The 26,482-nt window shown below is 36.0% G+C and overlaps 1 protein-coding gene across 1 annotated transcript in view; it reads left to right on the top strand.

The window, feature by feature from the left end:
- The window catches only part of LOC113927299 (cytochrome b5 reductase 4), an 83,330-nt gene that overhangs the window by 47,694 nt on the left and 9,154 nt on the right, over nucleotides 1-26,482 (top strand). Inside the window, exons 10-14 of the mRNA XM_027603030.2 lie at nucleotides 1,050-1,172; nucleotides 16,286-16,426; nucleotides 18,104-18,256; nucleotides 21,260-21,410; nucleotides 21,722-21,808. Of these exons, the coding sequence (XP_027458831.1) occupies nucleotides 1,050-1,172; nucleotides 16,286-16,426; nucleotides 18,104-18,256; nucleotides 21,260-21,410; nucleotides 21,722-21,808 (655 nt within the window). The remainder of the gene's footprint in view (nucleotides 1-1,049; nucleotides 1,173-16,285; nucleotides 16,427-18,103; nucleotides 18,257-21,259; nucleotides 21,411-21,721; nucleotides 21,809-26,482) is intronic.

Genomic DNA, 26,482 nt, shown 5'->3' with positions numbered 1-26,482 from the left:
AGCCTCTGGGTTCATATGTTGTTGCAAATGGAAGGATTTCTTTCTTTTTTTTTTAGGCTGAACTATATTTCATTATATAGCTATAGATATATAGAGATATGTACACACATATATGTGTAAACATATATATTTAAAAATATATGTATATGTAATTTCTTGTTTTAAAGTACTATCAGAATACCTTACACTGATTCTGTGCTTTCTCTTTCCTATATATGGGAGCAAGCTCTGTAAATTGTATAAATTAAAATCAAGGACCGTGTTTCTGTATTTGTTAAGCTTCAAATCAGTGCTCATTGAAATGAATGTGTTTGACTATCTTAAAAAGTTATTGTTAAGTTGCTGTTGAATTATGTGTTTACCTTGAGGAAGAACAGATTGTTTCTAACGACAAACTGAAATATACTTTAGATCCGTAAAAGCATATTCAATTCATAAACTTTAACCAGTATATAAAAGTCTGTATTTTGTTATTATACCCATATATTCTGAACTCAGTCAAAAATTAAAAAGTACCCTAAAAGGTCTTTAATTATTTAAGATTCATATGTACTTTATAATGATTCATGTGGCTTTTTCTTTGTTTACTCAGTTCAGTATTGATCTACTGAATTTATTCATAAGAACCCCTCAGATCCCAATTAAGAAATGGAAGAGTATAAATTAAATTTGCTTTCATAGGTCCACTCAATGACTAATTTGTATATGTTAGGTCCCTCCTTTTTTTTTTTTTTTTTAGAGCTATGTGTTAAGTACTTGCCATGGCCATATTTGAACTTGTATGAAAACTAGCAATACATGTTAGTTTGGCCCTTGATAAATTAGTTTGAAAAAAGTTAATTTGATTCATAAAATAAAATAAGCTGGATTTAATATCATTTAAGACATAAACAATTTTGACGAATATGTTTAGAGTCTTATCTTACTAATAATGATCCCTGTTATTCGTATCAGATCAGGACATTTGTATTGTTTGAGAAAGACTGATTTTAAAGTAATGTGTTATATTTAGTTTCAATGAATACAAATGGAATTTATCTTCTTTTTAGTGCGGGTTGTTGAGAATGTGGGAAAAATAGAAATTGTCCTAAAGAAAAAAGAGGATACTTCTTGGAAACGTCTTGGTCACCCCCTAGAGAATCATAATTTACTTATTCCAAAGAAAGATACAGGTATGCTGCACTATTATTTTGTGTCCTGTGTCCATGAAATCATTGTGTCATGGTGCAATTGTTTGGAAGGCTATTTTGGGAGGGGCCAAAGGGCCCTTGTATCTCCCTGTAAGAAGTTATAAAAGGACATCGTATCTGTTTTCCTCCTTTTATCAAATTGAGATATGATTGACATATAATATACTAGTTTCTGGTATATAACATAATGATTTGATATTTATAGACTTTGTGAAATGATCATTACAGTAAGTCTAGCTAACATCCATCACTGTACAGTCACAAAAACTTTTTTTCTTGTGATGAGCTCTTTTAAAATCTGCTTTCTTAGCAACTTTGAAATATTCATTACTGTATTATTAACTGTAGTCACCATGCAATATGTTATGTCCCCATGATTTATTTATTTTAGAGCTGGAAGTTTGTACCTTTTAACCCTCTTCACATATTTTGCCCACCCCACCACCTCCATCTTTGCCAACCACCAGTCTGTTTTCTGTATCTCTGAGCTTGGGTTTGTTTATTTGTTTTGTTTTGGTTTTTTAGATTCCATATGTAAGCGAGATCATACAGTATTCGTCTCTCTGTGTCTGACTTGTTTCACTTAGCATAATGTCCTCAAGAGCCATCCATGTTGTCACAAGTGGCAGGCCTTTATTCTTTTTTAAAATAGCTGTATCTGTATATACATACACACCATATCTTCTTTATCCATTCATTTATCAGTGGACACTTAGGTTGCTTCCATATCTTGGCTACTGTACATAATCTCGATGAACATGGAAGTATACATATATTTCCAAATTAGTGTCTTTGTTTTCTTCAGATAAATACCCAGAAGTGGCATACTCATCATATGGTACTTCTATTTTTAATTTTCTGAGAAACCTCCATGCTGTTTCCCATAGTGGCTGCACCAATTTACATTCCCTCCAGCAGTGCGTAACAGTACCCTTTTCTCCGCATCTTTGCCAACACTTGTGATTTCTTGTCCTTTTGATAATAGCCATTCTCACAGGTGTGAGGTGATATAGCTCATTGTAGTTTTAATTTACATTTCCCTGATGGTTAGCGATGTTGAGCACCTTTTCATGTACTTATTGGCCATCTGTATGTCCTCTTTGGAAAAATGTCTCTGGGTCCTTTGAATTTTTATTTTTTAGATTTTTAATCTATTTTTTAATCGATTGTGTTTTTGCTATTGAGTTGTATGAGTTTTTTTATATATTTTGGATATTAACCTTTTATCAGATATAAGATTTGCAAATATTTTCTCCCATTCAGGTTTCCTTTTCATTTTGTTGATGGTTTTCTTTTTTAATTTTTTATTTAAATTCAATTTGGTTAACATATACTTTATTATTAGTTTCAGGGGTAGCATTTAGTGATTCATCAGTTGCATATAACATCTAGTGCTCATTACATCAAGTGCCCTCCTTAATGTCCATCACCCGATTATCCCATTTCCCCCACCCAACTCCCCTCCAGCAACCCTCAGTTTGTTTCCTATAGTTAAGAGTCTCTTATGGTTTGCCTCCCTCTTTATTTTCATCTTATTTTATTTTCCTTCTCTTCCCCTATGGTCCTCTGTTTTGTTTCTTAAATTCCACATGTGTGAAATCATATGGTAAATGTCTTTCTCAGACTGACTTATTTTCCTTAGCATAATGTCCTGTTGTTCCATCCGTGTCATTGCAAATGACTAGCTTTCATTCTTTTGGATGACTGAGTAATATTCTATTACACACACACACACACACACAATCTTCTTCATCCCTTCATCTATTGATGAATATCTGGGCTCTTTCCATTTTTTGGCTATTGTAAATATTGCTGCTATAAACGATAGGGTTCGTGTGCCCCTTTCAAACTCTATGTTTGTATCCTTTGGATAAATACCCAGTAGTGCAATTGCTGGGTCAAAGGGCAGCTCTATTTTTAACTTCTTGAGGATCCTCCCTACCGTTTTCCAGAGTGGCTGTACCAGTTCGCATTCCCACCAACAATGTAAGAGGGTTCCTCTTTCTCCACATTCTTGCCAACATCTGAGTTGTTAATTTTAACCATTCTGACTAGTGTGAGATGGTATCTCATTGTGGTTTTGATTTATATTTCCCTGATACCGAGTGATGCTGAGCATTTTTTCATGTGTCTGTTGGCCATTGTATGTCTTCTTTGGAGAAATGTCTGTTCATGTCTTCTGCCAATTTCTTGACTGGATTATTTGTTTTTTTGGTGTTGACTTTGTTGCAAATATTGTCGATGGTTTTCTTTTCTGTGTAGAAGCTTTTTAGTTTGATGTAGTGTCCCACTTTATTTTTGCTTTTGTTGCCTTTGATTTTGATGTCAGGTCCAAAAAATCATTGCTAGGATCAACGTCAAGGAGCTTACCATCTGTTTTCTTCTAGGAGTGGATGGTTTCAGGTCTTAAATTCATGTCTTTATTAATCTGCTTTAATTTTTGTGTATGGTATAAGATAATAAGCTATTTTCATTATTTTGCCTGTTGTGTCCTATTTTCCTAGCACCATTTATTTGAAGGGACTGTCCTTTCCCCATTGTATATATTCTTGCCTCTTTTGTCATAAATTATATAATCAGTTGACATGTATATATATATCAATATGGGTTTATTTCTGGGTTCTCTGTTCTGTTCTATTGATCTATATGTCTGTTTTTATGGCTACTGTACTGTTTTGCTTACTATAGCTTTGTGGTATAGTTTGAAAACTCCGAGTATGATACCTCCAGCTTTGTTCATTATCAGGATTGCTTTGGCTATTTGAGGGTTTTCTGATTCCATACAAATTTTAGGATTAATTATTTTAGTTCTGTGAAACACACTATTGGTATTTTGATAGTGATTACACTGAATCTATAGATTCCTTTGGGTAGTATGGACATTTTTTTAAAACAATACATGGATTCCTACAATTCATGAGCATAGTATTTTTTTCCATTTATTTGTGTCAGCGTCAGTTTCTTCCATCTATATCTTAGTTTTCAGAGTACAGGTTTTTCACCTCCTTGGTTAAATTTATTCCTAGGTATTTTATTCTTTTTGATACAATTGTAAATGAGATTGTTTTCTCAATTTCTCTTTCTGATAGTTCATTATTAGTGTATAGAAATGCAACAGATTTTTTTGTGTATTGATTTCATATCCTGCAACTTCATTTATAATTTCTAACAGCTTTTTGGTAGAGTCTTTAGGGTTTTTTTCTATATAATATTATATCATCTGCAAATAGTGACAGTTTTACTTCTTCCTTTCTAATTTGATGTTTTTTATTTCTTTTTCTTTCCTAATTACTGTGACTAGGACTTCCAGTATTAAATTGAATAAAAGTGGTGAGAGGGGCATCCTTGTCTTGTTCCTGCCATTGAGGATGATGTTAGCTGTGGCCTTGTCCTTCACAACCTTTATTACATTGAGGTGTGTTCCCTCTCTACCCACTTTGTTAAAAGTTTCTGTCATAAATGGGTGTTGAATTTTGTCAAATGCTTTTTCTGCATCTATTGAGATGGTCATATGATTTCTATCTTCCATTTATTAATGTACTATATCACATTCATTGATGTGTGGGTGTTGAACCATTCCTGTGTCCCTAGGATAAATCCTTCTTGATCATGGTGTATGATCCTTTTAATGTATTGTTGAGTCCAGTTTGTTGATATTTTGTTGAGGATTTTTACATTTATGTTCATCAAGGTATTGGCCTGTAACTTTACTTTGAATGTTTGGTAGAATTCACTAGTGAAGACATCTGATCTTGGACTTTCTTGGGAGGTTTTTACTCACTGATTCAATCCTTTCTAATAATTGGTCATTGAGATTTTCTGTTTTTTCATGGTTTGGTCTTGAAAGATTGTATGTTTCCAGAAATTTATCTACTTCCTCTAGGTTGTTCAATTTGTTGATGTATAATTGTTCATAGAATTCTTTTATGATCCTTTATATTTCTGTGGTACCAGTTGTAACATCTCTTTTGTTTCTGATTTTATTGAGCCCTATTTTTTTTCTTGGTGGCCCTAGCTAAAGGTTAGTCAATTCTATTTATCTAATCGGGGTACCAACTCTTGGTTTCATTGATCTCTTTTATTGTCCTTTTAGTCTCTGTTTCATTTATTTCCACTCTGATCTTTAATATTTTCTTCCCTCTATTAACTTAGTGCTTCATTTGTTCTTCTTTTTCTCGTTCTTTGAGATGTAAAGCTAGGTTGTTTATTTGAGATTTTTTTGTTTATTGAGGTAGGTATTTAGCACTATGACCTTCCTCTTAGAACTGCTTTTGCTGCGTCCCATAAATTTTGATATGTTGTATTTCCTTTTCATTTGTCTCAAAGTTTTTTTGATTTCTCCTTTGATTTCTTTGTTGATCCATTGGTTGTTCAAGTGTACTGTTTAATCTCCACACATTTGTGAATTTTTCACTTTTCTTGTGATTGATTTCTAGTTTCATACCATTATAGTGGGAAAAGATGTTTGATATGATTTTAATCTTCTTAAATGTATTAAACTTGTTTTGTGATCTAACATATGTGGAGAATGTTCCTTCTGCACTTGAGAAGAATGTGTATTCTGTTACTTTTGGGTGGAATGTTCTGTGTTTATCTACTAAGTCAGTCTGGTCTGTTGTGTCATTTAAGGCCAGTGTTTCCTTATTGATTTCCTTCCTGGTATAAGTGGGATATTAAAGTCCCTTACTATTACTATATTGTCAGTGTCTCCCATTAGGTCTGTTAATATTTGGTTGATATATTTGGGTACTCTAGCCTCTGTTGGGTACGTAAATAGTTACAAATGTTATATCCTCTTGTTGGATTCATCCCTTTATCATTATGTAATAATGCCTTCTTTGTCTCTGATTACGGTCCATGTTTAAAGTCTATTTTGTGTGATATAATATAGCTAACCCAGCTTTCTTTGGGTTTCCATTCTCATGGAATATATTTTTTCATCCCTTTGCTTTCCATTTGTGTGTCTCCTCACATCTGAAGTGAGTCTCTTGTAAGCTATATATAGATGGGTCCTGTTTTTTAATTCATTCAGCTACTTTATGTCTTTTGACTGGAGGATTTAGTTCATTTACATTTAAAGTGATTATAGAAGTGTACTTTTTGCCATCTTGTGAATTGTTTTCTGGCTGTTTTGTAGTTCTCTGTTCCTTTCTTCTTCTCTTGCTCTCTCCCTTTGAGATTTGATGACTTTCTTTAGTGTTACTCTTCGGATTACTTTTTTGGTACCTTTCATATATCCACTGTAGGTTTTTGCTTTATGATTACCATGAGGCTTACATATAAAAATCTGTATTTGTAATGGTCTATTTTAAGTTGATAGCAACTTAGATTTGAATGCATTCTACAAGTCTACATTTTTAATCTTTCTCTACACCCACATTTTATGTTTTTGATGTCACATTTAATAAGAACCTTTTTCTTGTGTAAACTTTAAATAATTATTGTAGTTATAGTTGTTTTTATCACTTTTGTCATTAGCCTTCATACTAGCTTTATAAATGATTAATCCACTACCTTTACCATATATTTACCCTTACCAATGAAATTTATACTTTCATATATTTTCTTGTTACTAATTAGTGCTTTTTCTTTTCAGCTTAATGAAGTACCTCTAACATTTCTTGTAAGACTGGTTTAGTGGTGATGAACTCCTTTAGCTTTAACTTGTTTGGAAAACTCTTTTGTTTTTAATAGAGATTCAATTTCAGCCTCTACTATCGAATGTTTAGACATTACAAAGTTATTAGATAGTGATATCTGAATGGAGAAGCCCACTTGTGCTTAGACTGTTGTTCAACCATTTACTCCTTCCTTCAAGTTCCTTTTTATAACAGGTGCACAACCAAGTTTTTTTTTTTTTTAATTTTATTTTATTATGTTATGTTAGTCACCATACAGTACATCATTAGTTTTTGATGTAGTGTTCCATGATTCATTGTTTTTGTATAACACCCAGTGCTCCATGCAGTACATGCCCTCCTTAATACCCATCACCAGTCTAACCCATCCCACCCCCTCCCCTCTAAAACCCTCAGTTTATTTCTCAGGGTCCATAGTCTGTCATGGTTCATCTCCCCTTCCGAATTCCCCCAACCAAGTTTAAGTTTATACCTTGTATGCACATCTAATTTTTTTATATTAAAGAAGATGTGTTTATTTTTTTCTGCTTATCTAAACCATTGTCTCAGTTTATTCCTAAAGGATGTAATCCATTTCCTTCATTTCATTTCTTCATTCATTTCCCTCTTTCCTTTATTTTTTTAGGTTTTTAATGTTAGTATAACATTTATAGAAAGGGATGAATATTGTAAGTGTTCTACCTGATGAATTTTCACATAGTAAATGTACACTATCTTTTTGGAAATTGGCAGGACTTGCTCTTTGAAATTTCACAATTTGATATGCCTTAATTTGGGTCTGTTTTCATTTTTCATGCTGGCTCTTTCGACTTTGTGCTATCTTTTCATTATGGAAACTTATGACCTTCAGTCCTGAGAAATAATTGATTTTCCTTCTCTTCATAGTCTGTTTTTGGTCTAGAAGTGTTCTTATTTTAAACCTTTTAAACTTCTAAATAGCTCATTTTTTTCTCTCTTATTTTCAATTTTGCCCTTTTCTATTTTTTGAGTGATTTCTTTAGCTGTGTCTTTCAGCTCTTCTACTGAGTTACTTATTTCTACTGTCATATTTTTAACTCCTAAGAACTCTTGATTTCTGTTCCTTTGTTTTAGCATCCTATTCTTTTTTTTTTTTTTTTCTTAAGAGAGGGAGAGAGGGGCAGGCAGGGGCAGAGGGAGAGAAAGAATCTTAAGTAGGCACCATGCCCAGCATGAAGCCCGACACAGGTCTCCGTCTCACAACCCTGAGATCATGACCTGAGGTGAAATCAAGAGTTGGATGCTTAACCGACTGAGCCCCCTGGGTGCCCCTAGCATCCTATTCTTAATAGCCTCTCTTATCTTTTAATTACTGATAGAGCTTTTGTGTTTCCCTTTCCCTGTGTAACCTGTGTCCCCAAAGTTTGTTTAGTCTGTCTTTCATGTTAGACGCTTTCTTTGAGGGTCTGCTCATCCTTGACTATCTACTCATATTTCTGGGGGTAGAACTCTAAAAGCTGCTCAGAAATGTGCATGTGGGTGTGACTTATTGACAGTAATGTTAATTATATGGGTGGATTGTTTCCTTGTTGCCGAGTTCAATGCCAGTATTTTGTCAGTCTTGAGAGTGGACCGTCTCCTACTTTGCACCCAGAATTTCAGAAGTCCAATACAGCATACTGTATTAGTTCCTAAGGCTGCCATAACAAAGTACCAGACTGGGTGGCCTGATAACGGAAATTTATTTTCTCAATCTAGAGGCCAGAAGTCCAAGATCAAGGTGTTGGCAAAGTTAGTTCCTTCTGATGCTTCTGTCCTTGGCTTGTAGGTGGCCATCTTCACATTATCTTCCCTCTGTGTGTCTGTGCCCCTGATTGCCTCTTTTTACAAAGATATCAATCATATCGGATTAGGGATCACTCCCACTAATGACCTCATTTTCACCTTTTAAAAGAACCTGTCTCCAAGTAGTCACATTGTGAGGTACTGGGGGTTACAGCTTCAACATAGGAAAATTGAGGGGAACACAATTCAGCCTATAACATATACCCAATCCAGAGACCCTTTGTTTTACCCACTCTAGAGAGTACACTTCTAATGTTTCCCCAGAATAGGAGAGGGTCAGTCATGTAGCTATGCTAAGTAGGGGAAGACTTCAGAAAAGGTGAGGGGTGGGAGCATCTAGATTTCTTAAATGACCTTTCACCCAGAAAGTGGTTGTTCAGCTCCACCTTCACTCTGATTCCAGATATAACTGGTCCTGCCAATTTCTGAGCCTTCAGGGATTTTTTGTTACAAGTGAGTCATATCTTGGTTTTCTTTACTTCTAATTTAGGATCAGCATTATTGAGTCTGCTGAGTCAGTTACCAGTCATTTCTTTGCCTTGTCAGCTCCTAAAGTTTTGTTGCTTTTTCTTATTTCCATTCTTTCTGTGCTTGCAGGCTTATGCGTTAAAAAACAACCAAACACACACACACACACACACACACACACACACACACACACACACACACACACACACACACACACCCCTTTGCTATTATTTTAGGGGAGTTAGAAGGAATTAACTGCATGTATTCACTTTAGTATCTTTAAATATTTAAAATTATTATAAATATTTTAAAAATTACGAAGTTATATTTGTGGATAATATTTAATTTCAGAAAAGTTATCAGGTAGCATTATTTTTGAGTAGACATTGTGAGTAGAAAGCTGTTTTAGGCACTGTGTTAATTATTTTCCCGAATGAAAGAACATACACTGACATGAGATTGAAGAATACTTTTTTATAAAGCGACAGACCAACAAGAGCAAGTTCTATAGTACAGACTGAGCATATTCCAAGGTAACCCCAAGCAAACAGATGTGGATAAGTTTTATTGTGAGTGACTCCCTGAAAGAGGTGAATTTCAAGCAGTGTTGTGAAAATAACTTTCAAACAAATAACAAGAAACTATGAAGGGTTTTCCAGGAAGAGCTTCAAATTGTTACTAGGTACTTATTGTGCCAGCATTTTGCAGGTTGTAGAGAAAGAAAAATGTAAGCCACAAGTGGGGAAAGGCCCAAGTAGAATTCTTTTATGGGAGCAGAGGTCTGAATTTTGCGGTATTAGGAAGGGAGAGAAAACAGAGGAATAATAGTGTGATCCAGCAGATCAGAAGAAAAAAGAGAAAAGATAGTAACAATGAAAAGAGATGTTACTAAAATGAAATCTCTTGCCCTGGTATTATCTATCTAGTGATTGAAAAATCATAGCAAACCAGATAAAAGCCAAGTCCAAGAAATAAATGATACTAAGAATAAAGGGTGACCTCAATTTGGAAATTGTTAAAATGAGCATCACTCAGGTTTTCTCAGTAATTTCCCAAGGCTTTCCCTGAACTCTTTTGTCTCTGCCATAAATTTCTGCTTGAGTCATGAACCACCACAGTTAGTTTTAGCTTTCTTGTCTGAAATTGAAGCAATGCAGGTATTTTTCATTGAATTGTGTTTTCCACTTTGGAAAATGACTCAGAGTTTAGGGGATGCGTTTACTTATGTGACTGAATTAGCAAAGATAATTTCTTCTTTGTTCTTTCCACTCCTTAAATCATGACAGAAATTGTCAGTTAGTCACTAACAAAGCTGAATACTTGTATCATCAAATTATTACAATTAAGTTGCTGTCAGTAATGTCAAATGTTTACAGTCCATCACATGGTCCTGGGTTTTCAGTATGTTAAAATTATTGACTCTTACAATACTAGCATGCTAATTTACTCTTATTAAAATTTCTTAGCTAAATGAAGTTTGTTTGAAAATAAGCATGTAAATCTAAAACTTTTGATGTGATAACCTTCTCATGGCAAATCTAGAATTTACTTACACAAAAGATTAAAATAAAGCAAAGAACATAATTAGAGTAGAGAAACTACTTCATTTTTACCTTTAATCCAAATGTAATAGTATCAGTGGAACTAGACTACCATTTTTAAGTTGGATGCTTCCCATTTTTTCCCCCAGAGGTGACGATTATGAGTGAACAGTGTGTGTGTGTGTGTGTGTGTGTGTGTGTGTGTGTGTGTGTGTGTGATGGCTGAGGACCTTGTTTGTCTATTAAGGGTCAGCAACTGATAGGTAATTGGGTTCCTATTTCTGTAGCCAACCTAAAATTTTATTTTAATTGCAGTTGCCTTTACTGTGGGGCCTTTGATCATGAGACGGAGTTAGTTTTATAGATTTGCCAACAAACACCTCAGTAAAAACATCAGGATACAAAATTGTAAAGAAGAGTTTTAAAAATTTTGTCACAATTTTGATGTCAGCAGTCACTTATAAACCTTTATGTTAAATATATGTATTGAATCTGTAATTTTAGTCTTTTTAATCTAAGTTGAACTATGTGAAATTGTTGATATTTTACTATTTTTAACCTAGAAAGCTGACAGTTTTGCACGGTGCACGGTTTGACCTGTACTTTCATAATGGCTTCTTAAATGCAGATACCCGCCCCCCACACACACACCCGAGGTGTACTGTCTGTGCTTGTAAATGTGCTTGTGGACACACTGTAAGCAATCCTTTAATTGAGCCTTTCTGTAGGGCCCGTGATTCTGCAGGCAAGATGCTTGCTCACCCTGGACTAGACCATCTTGCAGGTGTAAGAAGAGCCACCCCTACACCTCTCCCCAGTCTTTGCCTGTACATCCATGTTTCTTTGCTGCCTAAAATAAGCATTCAAAATTACTAGAAATGAAGAAGTACTGCAAGTAGCAAAGAAAAACTTCCCTGTGCATTGTTCTCTTCAGTTATCTCCTCTGCCCAGCACACATGAAGTTGTTGCATACTCAGTAACCATACAGTGCTTTGGCATTCTTGCTGTCTTTTTCCATCTGTTAGAATGGCCCAACTGTGAAATCTGAAGAAACACAGAGTAGATGGGGCAGACTCTGAGTAAGAAATTATTTACTGAATTAAAAGATGAAATGGAAGAAGTTTAAAATCTTAGAATTCAGGTGATTCAGGCACTTGAATATACAGTGTTGGCTGCATTATTAGTTATAGAACAAAAGAGGAAAGGTGATAGGTATAGAGGTGTTCAAATTTAGTGACAGTCTTGCTAACTGGTGTGTGGTCTAAGACTCCATTGAATCTAGTCTTGGAGAAAGAGCTGCCTTTCTCCTAGTTTACCGCTATGTTTAACTCCACAAAATCCTCACCTTGAAAGATTCAGTTTGCATCAGTCTGAGGTAGTAAAACATCTTAATATAACTTTAGGAATATTTTTAACAATAGCTAAAACAAAAAGGAATCTGTGCTTTACTGTCGATTTGATAATACTAATTTAACAATTATGTATGAGAATTCTCAGTCTTTGAGCATTCTCTTTCATTGTGTTTTATTCTAATATATTAATAGACATGTATCCACAGTTACTTATCATCCTTAGTGTTTGAAGACAAGTTGTGGATGTATTCTTTTTTTTTTTTTTTTAAGAGAGAGAGAGAGAATGGGGTGGGAGGGACAGAGAGAGAGAGAAAGAGAATCTTGAGCAGACTTCACACCCAGCACAGAGCTCAACGTGGGGCTCGATCTCATGACCCTGAGATCATGACCCTGAGCCAAAATCAAGAGTCAGATGCTTAACTGACTGAACCACCCAGGCAGCCTATATGTTCTTATTCATATATACAGAGTGTTTGAGTGAGGATATTTAAACTACTAGAGATTAAGTGGGGAAGCTTTATCAAAATTAGTGAAAAGCCTCAATAATTTTTTAAAAACAAAATAAGTGCAGTTATGTAATTCTTTTAAGAGTAATATTCCAATTTTGTTGTATCTTCAGTATAGGAAGATATTCTAATAACTTCATAAGTTTGAATTATTTTATCAGTAGTTAAAATGTTAAACATTTGTACAGTGCTTGAAAATAGTTTATACTCAAGTGTTCTGGAGATCATCCCTGCAGTCAGGTTCATTGCTCATCAAGATCACTGTCTTGGTAGAAATAGCTAGCAAGGCTAAGTCATCCTGGCCCCTGCTATGTGAACTATGACAGATTCTGAGTGGAGTGTCTATTGTATTGAATGGCTATAGGTTGTGTTTTTTTCTGTGTGGATATATCTAGGTATGTACATAAATATGTTTTTAACTATTGTAGATGTTAGTATGTTTGTGGTTGTTTCTTTTCCATGGACTGCATTTTTAAGTGTGTGGTCCCACTAATTGGTTACCCTACATTGGTTCAGGAAGATCTTGGAAGAATAAATGAGTAAAGGTAGATTGCAAATTAGGAGGTAAGTAAATGACATTTAGGTGATCAAAAGTAGTAATGAGTGCTAAGAAAAAGTGTGGTTGATGAGAACAGCAGAGAATGCAAATATTCAAGAAGAGATATACCTGGGATGAATCTTGACTTGCTGAACTGATTCCTTAATCTGTACATTAAATAGTTAGTAGGAAGTTGTAAAGGGTGGAGGGATAATCTATAAGTATTTGTGCTTGAACTGACATGGTTAGAACAGGGAGGAAGACACCAAACCATAAGCTAGTCAGGAACAGTGGCTTCTCACTTTTTGAACAAAGCCTGTGAACTGGGACAAGAAACTCTAATCCCATCTTGCCTCTTCCCACATCTTCTCGAGCTGCTCTGTGACCTTGCACAAGCTATTTAACTTCTCTAAGCCTCTGTTTCCAGTAGGGAAAGCAAGAGTGGATAGGTGCTTTAAAAGCGTACTAAGTTCAAGTAGGAGTTGAAGACCAGATGGAAGGCAGTGTGGACTCGTAACCAGGGTTCCCTTTGTGTTCTCTCTCCCACTGAAGACTTAGTCTAGACTTGAGCCTTGTGAAATTCTGTTCTTTAGAAGGAAAAATACAGTTTCTTTTCAGCCAGAAGAAAAGAGTATGCCCAAATTAATCATATTATCCTTAGTATTTCAGTATTGCCCTGAGTAATATCATATGTATGTTACTAAGAGAAGTTAGGTGTTTGGGACAGAAATTTTTCTGTCTTATGCTTCTCTTTCACCATCTTATATTTATTTCAGTTTCTCATTTTCTTGTATAATTATTTATGCTTACAAAGCCAAAAACCTGACACTTAAATAATGGCACCATGCAGCCTGAAGTAGCCAGCGCGTCTCCTTCCGGTCTTTACTCCTCATATATTTCACGGCCGTCAGTCTGTGCCATCTCTCGCCTCGGTCTAATTAAAAGATGAAAACTGTCTTTAGTGTTTCCTAAACTTTTAGAACCTGGATGTTCTTTGAAATTATGGCAGACTTATAGGCAAGGTGTTGAAATTATCTTTTGGGTGTTAAATAGCAAGAATACTCTATGAACTTAAAAAGAAGTATCAGTAAATTACTGTAACCCGGGCTTTCATTGTGTTTGAAATATAATTCAGGAGATGCATACCTCCTGCAGCAAATCCTTTCTGGCAAATGCTAGAGTTGAAATTGTCAAGTCAGAACATGAACCTTTTCAGCCAGCAGTAATGTTTTCAGAAGGGCATGCATTCAATGTCATTGTAAGAGAGCACTATAAAGGCCCTCAGACCCTGCCCTCGACTCCAGACTTAGAGATCTCCTCCTCTCTCCTGGTCACACCCCTCCCACAGGATGAGAAGTATGCAAGGCCAAGAAATGTCCACCTCAGTTCACCCTCTTTCCTTCAACAACCGCACGCTAGGTATCTGGAACCCAGAATTCCTGCTCAAATGGCCCCACTCCACTTGCATTCAAGGAGTGGCCAAGGCTGTTTATGAGAAAAGCAAGAGGATGAACTTAAACATATGGGTTGGTGCATAAGGCTCCACTCAGTATCAGGCAGAGCCTGAGGTGAGAGAAGAAAGGGGTAGGTGGGGGGGCTTTCATCCTTCTGCCATCTTCCTGCATAGAACTCTGAGGAGTTCAAGAATCCTGAATTTGAACCTAACCTTCTAGGACATTTTGAAGGTATATTTCAAGGTACAGCATAGAACATATTTTATTTAACTGTTATTCATCTGATTTATAACTTTTAAATGTTTAGACATAAAGTATGTGGGTCTCTGTGTTCTCACTCTGGGTCCCAGAAAGGAAGGGACAAGGAAATCATTTGAACCTTCATTTCTCCTTCTAGATGAGCCTATGTCACATTGATCCTTTGTCAGTCTAATACTGGATTAGGTGTCCTAGGATAACTTTACAGTGATTCCTTTAGCTGTAATCTGGTCTGAGCTATGCCCTGGCACTAGAATGAGGTGACTTCAGTAATGCCCCTTGGTTTTGGTGTGTTATGCTGCACTCTAAATTTATGTGTGTACTGAGCTACCAGGGGGGCAGGTGGAAAGATTTAGTGACCAGGGTCTTTAGGGCCCAAAGGGACAAGGGAAGAAGTTGGACGAAACCATGCCCAAAATGATTTCTTAGGATTATAAGTGAATTTTAGTTTTGCACAAACCATTGATTGTTAAGTGTTGGGCCTTCACTTTTCCTATAATCTGGAGTAAATCTGTACTTACTTAAATATTTTTAAGTTAAAAAAAAGAGTGAGAATAATTAGATTAAGAAATCCATTATCAGAGTTGATTCCTTTCCATCTCTGTAAATGCTGTTTTATAAGACAGGAAATAACAAAACAAACCAGTATCATTAGTCTAGTCTGGCATGCTGTTTATGTCCACAAGAGTTTTGTAAGTGAAAATATTAATGCTTTCAGAATTTCTATAACAAGTTCTTCTAATTTAAATAGTATTCTCTTGCTCTGTATACAAATAATATATATTTCCCGAGCTTGGGATATTAATTTTAAATACTTTCAGTACTTATGGAAACAGTTTGTTCCTTTTTATTTATTTGTATATTAGTAGCACAAACCAGGAATTTTCATTTTTCACTTAAATTAGTTTTCCAGGTAATGAAAACTTACACCCTTAAACATAAAATTTTATTTTTTTGTTTTAATCATTTCTTGACTTTTAAAATGTTCTGTAATTTACACACAAACATAGAGAAATAGAATGTTTATTTTTCCTGCATTTATCAAAATTATTTCATATTGTTAAACCTTAAATACTTGAATTTTAAGACCACGCTGTAAGAAGAGACTTCAGAATGTAGATTTGTTGATTATCAAATATTTTTCACATCTGTAATGTAGTTATATAGCTTGGAATAAGGCTTAAAAGATGAAATTATTTAAAAAGTGAATTTATGAAGAAATAAATTAGGTTTTAACTTCTTAGAATGTATTGCTTTTACTATGCTATAATTATATGAGGAAATAAGACTCAGTAGTTTGTTTTTCAACCTACAGAAGTACTGGCAGGTTTTAGAAAACAGGTATCTCAGGAAATAAAATGAAATTCCAACTGTAAGATTTTCAGACTACTGATGAATTTTTAAAGTGCATAGGCATTTTAGTGAATTTCAAGCTTGCAAAAGCGTTGAAGCTGAATCTGTGCTTTCACTTAGTGGGTCTGGTGTTACTTCTTATTTAATTTACTCATTGATAAGAGAAAATGAACTGCTTTCTAGGTTTGTACTACAGAAAGTGCCGGTTAATTTCCAAGGAAGGTGTTACTCATGATACGAAGCTTTTCTGCCTGATGCTACCACCAAGCACTCATCTTCAGGTGCCAGTTGGGCAACATGTTTACCTCAAGCTAACTATTACAGGTAAGGTAATAGAGGCTTTGGGGAAACATTTTATTTGAAAGCAAGTCCAAATCAGTACTAATCTTTTAGGAAGTACCCATTTAGGTTCTTAATACATGTTTCTGGCAGCTGAGTGATAGCCCAGTTCTAGGTTTGTAGATGCAACGTTCCAATGGGTTGGAGCCATAGCCACACCATACCATGTGGGGGACAAAGACCCTGTCACTAGTCAGGGAGAGAGAGTTCCACCAGCACTGAAATGTACTCCTCACAGAACCCTCGAGGGAAGAGGTGAGGGAGTGCCCAAGTGGTCCTGTAGGGGGAAACTACTAGAAACACATGCCGGTGTCTCTCTCTTTTTTTTTTTTTTTTTAAAGATTTTATTTATTTATTTGACAGAGAGACACAGCGAGAGAGAGAACACAAGCAGGGGGAGTCAGGGAGGGAGAAGCAGGCTTCCCACAGAGCAGGGAGCCCGATGTGGGGCTCGATCCCAGGACCCCGGGATCATGACCGGACCCGAAGGCAGACGCCCAACAACTGAGCCACCCAGGCGCCCCATGCCGGTGTCTCTTAATAACCACGTCTGCTTGTGTCATTTATGGAGTTGAATTTATAAAATTCAAAAGGAGTGGATGATTATAAATGATTTCCTTCCATCTGCCACCGGGATAAGCAGCTCTATAAAGATACTCCTTACTGGGAATTTTTCCCCTCATTTTCATCCTGAAGTTACCTTATGTACTTGTTTTAAATGTTCTTAACCATGTCTAACATTTTCTTGGCCTTTCGAAGCTGCAGAAGGCCACATTCTCACATCAGTTCTCAGTGTTTCCCGCAGTCTGGCTGACTGCCAGCCAGGACTTGGTTGGTACAACATACCACCACAGCTCTAGGAAGTTCCTCCCTTCATCGTCACCAGTGCCAGGTGTCATTCAATAGCTTGTATACTCCCCAGTGCAGTTACTGTCAATGGATTAGAATTTACAGGTAGATTAATTCTGTATATGTCAAGGAGCCACGTAGAAAATGTTGGTCTTTTCATTTGTGGTGACTCCTTTCTATGGCATTTGGCTAGCTAAAAATATAACATGAATTCTTATTAAATTTATCCTGTTTTTTTAATATTATATTCTTAGAGCCAGCTAGTTGGATTAATATTTTTTCCTTCAGGTGCCATATCATATTTTAAAACATTAAAACAATTCAAAATATATAAAGTAAAAAGTGAAATTCTTCCCTTTCTCAACCCTTATGATCCCTGTGACCATCAGTAACCATTGTTAAAAATTTGGTACATAATTAAAATTATTATGTAAGTACTTTCTTATATCTCTGTGTAAACTTTTGATGCCTTTTTTTTGTAGCCCATTACAAAGTTTATATCCTGATAGAACAGATGGTTGTCTAAGTTTAGTACCATAAATCCCTATCATTTCATGTTACACTTAATAAAAATACATTGTTTATATGATGTGTAAAGTATTGATTTGTGTAAATTATTTCAACATGCATAGGCTTGGGATATATATATACACACACACATACTATATATAGAAAATATAGTTAGAATTATATACACATTAGATGTACAGTTTTAAATATGTACTGATAGCATCATAAAATTAGTATGTTTGATCATTATTCAGAGCTTTTGAGATTTTTAGAATTGAATTTCTTTGTCATGACTTTTTCTAGGTACTGAAATTGTGAAGCCATATACACCTGTATCTGATTTCTTACTCTCAGAGTTCAAGGAACCAGTTCTTCTCAACAATAAATACATCTACCTTTTGATCAAAATCTATCCTGCTGGACTCTTCACACCAGAGCTTGATCATCTTCATATTGGTTAGTATTCTTTTTTTAATCATATTGATTAGTATTCTTTTTTTAACCTCATTTGTGTTCTAGATTGGATCACATGTTACATACACTGTCTTCTAGTAATCTACATGTGGGAGTCCATGAAATAATGAAACTCAACATGTCTACAACCAAAGTCATGTTCTCTTTGTCCCGCCCTACCTATCCTTACTCCCACATTCCTCATCGTTATTATTTACAGCATCACTCTTCATCCTGGACCCCGTCTGCAGGCTTGAGTCATTCTTGACTCCATTTTTGCCCTCCCAGTCCAGTCTGCCACTAAGTTCTAGTGACTTTTTACTCATTCTTTTCTATCCCTTGCGCCACCCTCTTAGATCAAGACTTCATCATTTCTCTCATGACCTCTAACTGTCTCTCTCAGTTGCCTCTAATGGTGTCTTTCTCTTTCTGTTTTTCTGCATTTCCAAACTGCCCTGAGGATAGATTTAATCAGGTTGTTCTGCAGCTTTGAAACTTCTGATGGGTGTCCATTACTTCACTGATTAAGTCCTCTGCATGTCATTATGTCTCAGCACAGACATTCGTGATCTCTCCAGCTTCATCTCTCTATGTAACTACTTGTGTGAATACTACTCAGAGTTCCACAAGTTTATCATCCTCATTCATAGGTACATGCAGGTGCCTCATGTAGGATGCCTATCACCCCTTTCTCTCTGCCTGTCAGATAGCCTTTTTTTTTTAAAGACCGAAACAAAATATCATGTCATTTATGAAGCCTCCTTTCTCCCGAACCCCTCAGTAACTAACACTTTGTTCATAGCTCTAGGATAGGAATAAATAACATTCCTTCTTTACAGAACTTTGAGTTTGAGGGTAAATATTGTCTTATCTTTCTATTTCCCATACCTAGCATGGCAATTGGCACATAATAGGGTCTCAATAAATGTACTTTGAAAGAACTAATAAAAAGACTATAATGACATCTATTAAGATTTCAAAACCCCTGTTCCTGTTTCTGTTCCTTTTTCTACATCTGCAACTTTTCACTACCTTTTGTTTAACAGTAAAAGTGCTCTTCCCATTTCTAACACAGCTTTAGCAGTAACATCAAGTACCAGTGAAGTAGATCACTATAATTTGGAAATAAAGAAAATTTGTTGCATTATGAAAGTTAAGCCAGACTTTACATAATGGATGTGATTAGTCCTCTTTGATTACATAAATCAAAATACTGAATATAAATGTGAACCTAAAGAATCTGGGAATGCCTGCAAATCTAGCGAAGGTGACTATCATCTTGTGGTAGACTGACGCATGATTGTAATATAGCATGTGGAAACTGAACCCATGTTATTATACCCTATTTATAGAGATTGTGTGAACAGAGCAGGGTGGAGAATTAGCCTGGAGCATGGAAAAGGAAAGCCCAAAGAACAAGATCAGTGTTTTTTCAGCTTCATCCAGGGGAGCTAGACATAGTGCAAATACTTGTGTCACTTAGAGGGTGACATACTGGCCTGGTAGTGATAACTCATGAAGCCTGATCACGGTCTACATGAGCTGCTCTATGAAATTATCCACTTCTTTGTTTCAATTCCATGTTCACCAAGCAACTCTTTTATGATTATTTTGGCCTTCCAAATGTTCTGATACTGGGAATGAGATGCCTCGGGTGGGGTATGTAAGGTTCAGGTTGCTAGGTGCAGATAGCCTTCTGTAAATCAATTGCTGTTCTGGTAGGTCTACTTTAATATCTTGTGAACTCGATTAAAATCAGGTCCCTTGCCTGAGTCTAATCAGTTTTCTGACATTGGAAAGACTGGACTGCTGACAAAATTCTCAAGTTACCCTCATTCTTTGAGGCATCTTTAGTAAACAGCCAGCTGACTTTTTTGTGAAGATATTCTGATCTTATGGTCCTTTTGAACTAGAACAGGAAGGTTCTGTTCCTTTCCAATACTTAATTCATCAGTTACTGCAAGATTCTTACTATCCTGGTATGGACAAGAAGGAAAATTTATGAGCATTGGAAAAAAAAAATAAAGTATTTGAAATTATTTTTAAAATGTTTAACTTTTTTTTTATTTTAAAAATTACATTGGAAATTTCTGAAATGTCCCAAAGGCAGTTCTCTTATATGAGTGGTACATAGTGATTATATCAAATGCACTGCAAATGATTTTTCGCGAATATTCTAGATTGAGAAGTTGCATGCTCTAAGTACAGTTTCTGGTCTTTGTTTTTTATAGGCAGTAAATTCAGAACAGCTTTTTTTTATATATATAAAGGTTTTTTTTTTTTTTTAAGATTTTATTTATTTATTTGGCAGAGAGAGACACAGCGAGAGAGGGAACACAAGCAGGGGAAGGGGAGAGGGAGAAGCAGGCTTCCTGCAGAGCAGAGAGCCCTATGCAGGGCTTGATCCCAGGATCCCAAGCCCTGAGCCGAAGGCAGACGCATAACGACTGAGCCACCCAGGCGCCCCACTGTCGTTTTAATCATAGGTTTTTTCAAAGATTTGATGGAGGTAACGTTAGCACATTTACTAACGTGACTGTAGAATACATTGCTGTTTCAATTTTCTCTCCTAGTTTTATTGGTCTGGCTACGAATCAATACGAAAGTGAGTATATATTCTCCACCTTGTACTGTGCAAGGCAGGTATACATGGACTTTACTTTTGAGGTGCTTATAATTAATTTAGCAATCAATTCTTTACTGATAACTTATACTTAAATACTTGTCAGTACTTTGTAAATTAGGGACTCCAGGTGGTTTGGGAAAATAATTATGGGAAATGAGTATAATAAAGCCTCATTATTAATTTGGTTAGAATGACATAATCCGAGTATACTTGGGGGCTTAATGAGTATTCCCAAAACTCCTTATACATTTCAAAGACTAAGCTGTAGTCTGAAAGTTATACATTCACCCTGTTACTCATCAGTGTTCTAAATTCAAGTAGCTTAACCTCAGTTTCCCTGATTTTTTTTTTTCTGATTTAGTTTGTATTTCATTGTTTAGGAGATTTTGTTTCCATAAGCAATCCTGAGGGCAATTTTAAAATATCCCAGTTCCGAGAATTAGAAGATCTCTTTTTACTGGCAGCTGGAACAGGCTTCACACCAATGGTTAAAATACTGAATTATGCTTTGACTAACATACCCGGTCTCAGGTATGTAATTTTATCTTTAATTACTGTCCTTTGTGAAGCTGTTAGATTAGTATAAGGTGTTCTAAATTAATTAAATACTCAGTGGACCTTCATAGACTTATTTTCATTCCCTCATTTACCATTTCTTACCCGATGTCCTCCAGTCTTAGCTGTTTTACTAACTTGATTCTTTTATTTTTTATACTTTTGGTTACCTAATTGGCACTAAAAAAACATTTCATGCCACTTTACATTTAGACTTTTCCTTTCATGCATGTTTTAAATGTAATCGAAATAGTTCTTTTTGAGTTGTTGTTGTTTTTTCTTTTAAGGAAAGTGAAGCTGATGTTCTTCAATAAAACAGAGGATGATATAATCTGGAGAAGCCAGTTGGAGAAATTAGCATTTAAAGATAAAAGGTATTAAACTGGTGTTAGCTCTGCATTTCAATATTCAAAAATGTGTAGTCAGTCTAGGCCTTATCTTCTTTGATTGGAGTTTTTAATTGTCCAGGAACCTCCTTCAAAGACAAAATAAGCTAATCAGTAATTCTCTCAATGTAAGTAATGTTAATTCCCTTCCCCCAAAGAAATACTGTTCAGTAAGATTAATATGACATCATATATCTATCAATAAAACATATACTGGGCTTTACGTTTGTGTGACTTATACTGAGTTGGGTTTCATTGAAAATTACATAGTATAGCCAATTTGATAATTCAAGATTTTCCTGTTATAGTGGGTACAAATCAAATAAATGTGATGAGATGGACTAAGCAAAAATAAGTATTTTTCTTTAGTACAGAATTTCTTAGAGCCTTTAATATGCTAATGTCCATTGTGACTTTTCAAGATGGGGTCTTCCTTATACATTGTTAAGATTTTCTTTATTTTTGTCTATTTACATTAACACTGATTAATGGCTGTGGTCCTCAGTGCGCACCTTGGAAACTGCTGGGACAGGCAGTAGAGAAAAGTTTGAGTCAGGCCAAACTGTGGTAAAATGAAAGAGCATGGAAATCTGTTTCATTTAAAAAAGCCCTAGCACAGCCAGCTGAAATAAGATCATTGAAATGGCCGTGTGCCCCATGTCCCCTAAGCAGACTTAAAAGCGGTAGGAAATTTTAAAGGAATTGTTTCGAAGAGTGAATTGGACTAGCTGTCATACTTTCTAAAGCATTTTTAGAGCTATTTTTAAGAAATTCGGGACTCTATAAGGACTTGACACAAAATATCTGAAGTAAATATGCTGAGGATCGTACAGCACAGATAAAATTCTAGGCCTTTCGAAAGTCAGAGTTGAAGACGTAGAAACTCAGCTGTTCTGGGGCTCCGTTTCTTGTGCATACTTTCTGAGCATCCTAGCTAAGGGAATGCTTGGCCGCCCCTGGCTTTTCCTCCATCCCTCCTCTTCCTCCTCTCTTCGTAAATAACGTTCACAAGTTAAGGACGACCTGAACTTATTTATCCTTGAAGTATTTAGTCTTCTCACATACTTAAACCATAAACCTAAGAGTATTTACTATTATTTAGGTAGTTATATGGCAGTTTAGAGAAATACAAATTCCTGGGTTTACAAGTGTCTTTTTTGCTATTTTCAAAGTGGAAAATTAGAAGCAGCATGTATCAAAAAGCCTAAAGCCCTAATTTCGAGTTTTCATTCTACTCTTCACTAGCTTGGAACTTACTCAGAAATTACTTAGCTCTTTGGGCCTCTTTATCTTCAAAATAAAATAATGACATATTTCCTGTTTACTTCATAAGGCTGTAATGTGAGTATTAGAGAAGATTGTGTAACTGCCTTGAAAACTGGGAAGCCCTACCTCAAGATATTTGAATTGTGGTTTAGAAGAACTTTACCTACCTGTGTTTTGTTTCTGTATTAACTGTTTGAGCTCCTGTTTTCCTAACCAAATATTTAAAATAATTTAAACAGCATAGCTAGGCTTTTTTACTTTAGGATTTTAAAAAAAAAGTATTTCTGGCAGTGTTCTGACAAATTTATTTTTTAAGATGGTTTCCTTGTACAAGAAGATGCATTTACCATTATTTGAATGAACAGACATTGTCCATTTAGTCTTTCAATAGGAGTTAAACTTGATTTAAGAAGTATTTGGTATAAAGAAATGTGTTGACAGCCTCTGAATATACAGTGTGTTTCATTTCATTTTGTTTTGGTCTACATAATTTGGGTTGGTGGATTACATAGGCTGGAGTGTTGAAGGTGAGGCAAGACCCCTTTTTCACATCTGGGTGACTGGTCTAACAGCACTCACCAGCTGAGTGCTACTCTCCGCCTTGCAGAGAGAAGTGCTAGTGTTCTGACTTCTGGCCTGCCTTTACCCTCCCTCTTCTCCTTCTTTCTCTTCTTGCTCTCCTTTCTCACTCCTGTATGTGCTCTCTCCCTCTCTCCCTCTCTCCCTCTCTCCCTCTCTCCCTCTCTCCCTCTCTCCCTCTCTCCCTCTCTCCCCCTCTCCCCTCACTGACCTCCTCCTTCCTCTTCTTGGAGACATAGCTGTCCTTGCATGAGGCACTCTGTTGGCACTGACGTCTAACGTTGTATAATGTATGCTCCCTGGAGACTCCTGTTGGGCCCTCACTAGAAAACAAAAAGGCTGTGCTTGTATAGATGGCTTTGGAATGTTTATCAGCAATGTCACCGTATTCTGAGACTTTATGAGAAAGCTAGCCATAAAAGTTTGTTGATGGGTTTTGTAGCACTATTGATTATTGAGTCCCATACAAAAAAGGAAAGTAAAAGTTGAGATTTAATATAAGGCTATTTTAGTTACATCTGTATTTCAGTTAGCATTTAAGGCTTCAGTTTTTCCATTTGTAGAATAGGGATGTCAATACCTACATCATAGAATTGTTTGGTCAATGAGGTAGTGTATATGTAGGTGCCTAGCCCAGAATTAGCATATTTGCAACATTCATTCATTCACTGAATACATGTGAGCTTCTACCATGTGCCTATATACAGAGGTATGACAGTGAACAAGATACTGTGTTTGTTTATTTTCTAACGCAATCCATGGAATGTATCTCTTCATTTACCCCCATTGCTAAACAATAGAATTGTGCAAAACACAGGTATATCATAAGTACCTTTTTGGGATATTTCTATTTCGGTCAAATTTCTATTAAGTATAAAATTTGAGCAGAAAAGAGCGTACTTGAATTTTGTCCAAGTATGTTATTACACTTGACTCTTAACTCCCGTAAAGACTCCATTCACAACAATTCAGATCTAGCAAAATCTCACACATTTATTTTTCTTAAGAAAATTGAGAGAAAACAGAAGGCAAATATGTATGGTAGTACATGTAGCTAATTACTATGTAAACTGGAATGCAAATTAAATTTCACTTATCTTCCTCTTGACTGCTGAACAGTGTTATGCATGAGGTCCCATCCCAGCAGAATGCCCTAGCTGTTGCAGAATGATTTTTGAGGGGCGGGATAGCTTGACAACGAGATTGACTTCTGGGCAACATTTTGTAATATATAAATATAACAAATGTTTTCCTTTACTTTCAGAACAGTCATTTTTGGAGAAAATAACCTTCTTTTAGTAAAGCTACCTGTCTCTCTCTGACACACAAACACATGCGCACGTATACACACTCTTTTTGTTTTGCATTTTTTAAACAATGTAGTCATACTGACTATATGTTTTATAACTATATTTTCTGCTTAGTGTATTATGCCTATTCTGTGTATAGAATACTTTAAACCAGTGGTTCTCCATCTGGAGTAATTTTTGCTGCCACCTCAACTCCCCCGACCCTGTCCCTACCCCCCGCCATGACTTCAGGGGAACTGAAGAACATTGGTCTGAGAACATTTTTTTATCCTCACCACGGAGGGCATCTAGTTAGTAGAGGCCAGGAAGGCTGCTAACTTCCTACAGCACACAGGACAGTCTCTAACTACAAAGAAATATCCATCCCCAAATGGCAGTAGTGCCAGTTGGGAAAACCTGCACTGTACCATGATTTTTCATAGCTGTTATATTCAGTCATGTAAGCATACCATGATTTATTTAACCAATTCCCTGCTGTTTGGCATAGTGATCAGAGGTTGTTCTGTACCTCTCTATGCAGGATAAAATTCATCAGAAGAATCATCAGATCAGAGAATACCAAGGCTATTGATACATTTTGACAAATAGCCTCTAGCAAGGTAAAGTACCCAGCACAGAATATTGTACCCCGCACAATTAATATGTTAGTGTCCTTATTTTTCCTTTAGAAAGGATGAGGTTAATGTTTAGGGCATAAGGGACAGAGAAAGGGAAAGGGATTCCAAGCAGCAAAGGAGTGGGGCACAAAGGACAGGGGGTTGTGTACCCCGTTATAGGCACCAGTGGATCATGTGCATCACTTCAGATGTCTCTGTGCTCACTGTTTGCAAAACGTGCCTAATGTTGGGAAAAGATACAGAGTGAGTAAGGATACCCCAAGTGGTGGAGAAGTTCTGAAGGTCAGCAGCAACTGTAAAGTCTGTACCTTGAGAGGAACAAATCCTATGTTATAGAGGTCTAAGAAGAGGAAAGAGTGAATCTGTTTTTGTGAGGGTGGGGATGGCAAAGCTTCAGTGGAAGAAGGGGCTTTTGAGTTGGGCTTTGGGAAGCGACTAGCATTTCTGTGCACAGCAAAAGGAATTTGGATAACAGGATTTTAGGAGCAAAAAACCACGAGGGCCAGTATGTTGAATGATTTAGCATTTAGCAAAAGAGCAGTTCAGTTTCATTGGACTATATACAGTGCATGATGGAGAACAATGTGAAATAACTGCAAAAATAAAACCATTGATTAGATCTATTTAGAAGGAATCTTAGTGGTGATCACTTTGAATCTTCTTGTTTTGGAGCCGAAGAAACAGGGTAGATTAAAATCAGGGAATGGAAGACCTTAAGTATAATTCTTATATCAAATAAGTGTGTACAAAGTGGGCATGGAAAGCTCCGGCCACATGGAAAGGAAGCTCATCTCCCTTTATTACTGACAGGCTCTGTAGATAATGACTGGCTCTGTTTCTGTACTCTGGTTTCCGCATCAGGACTAGCAGTGTTTCAGTCCACTTGAGAT

This window comes from Zalophus californianus, chromosome 7 (assembly GCF_009762305.2).
Source record: "Zalophus californianus isolate mZalCal1 chromosome 7, mZalCal1.pri.v2, whole genome shotgun sequence".
NCBI lineage: Eukaryota > Metazoa > Chordata > Mammalia > Carnivora > Otariidae > Zalophus > Zalophus californianus.
The sequence above is the reverse complement of the archived record's forward strand: the minus strand, read 5'-3'. Positions and strand labels throughout refer to the sequence as shown.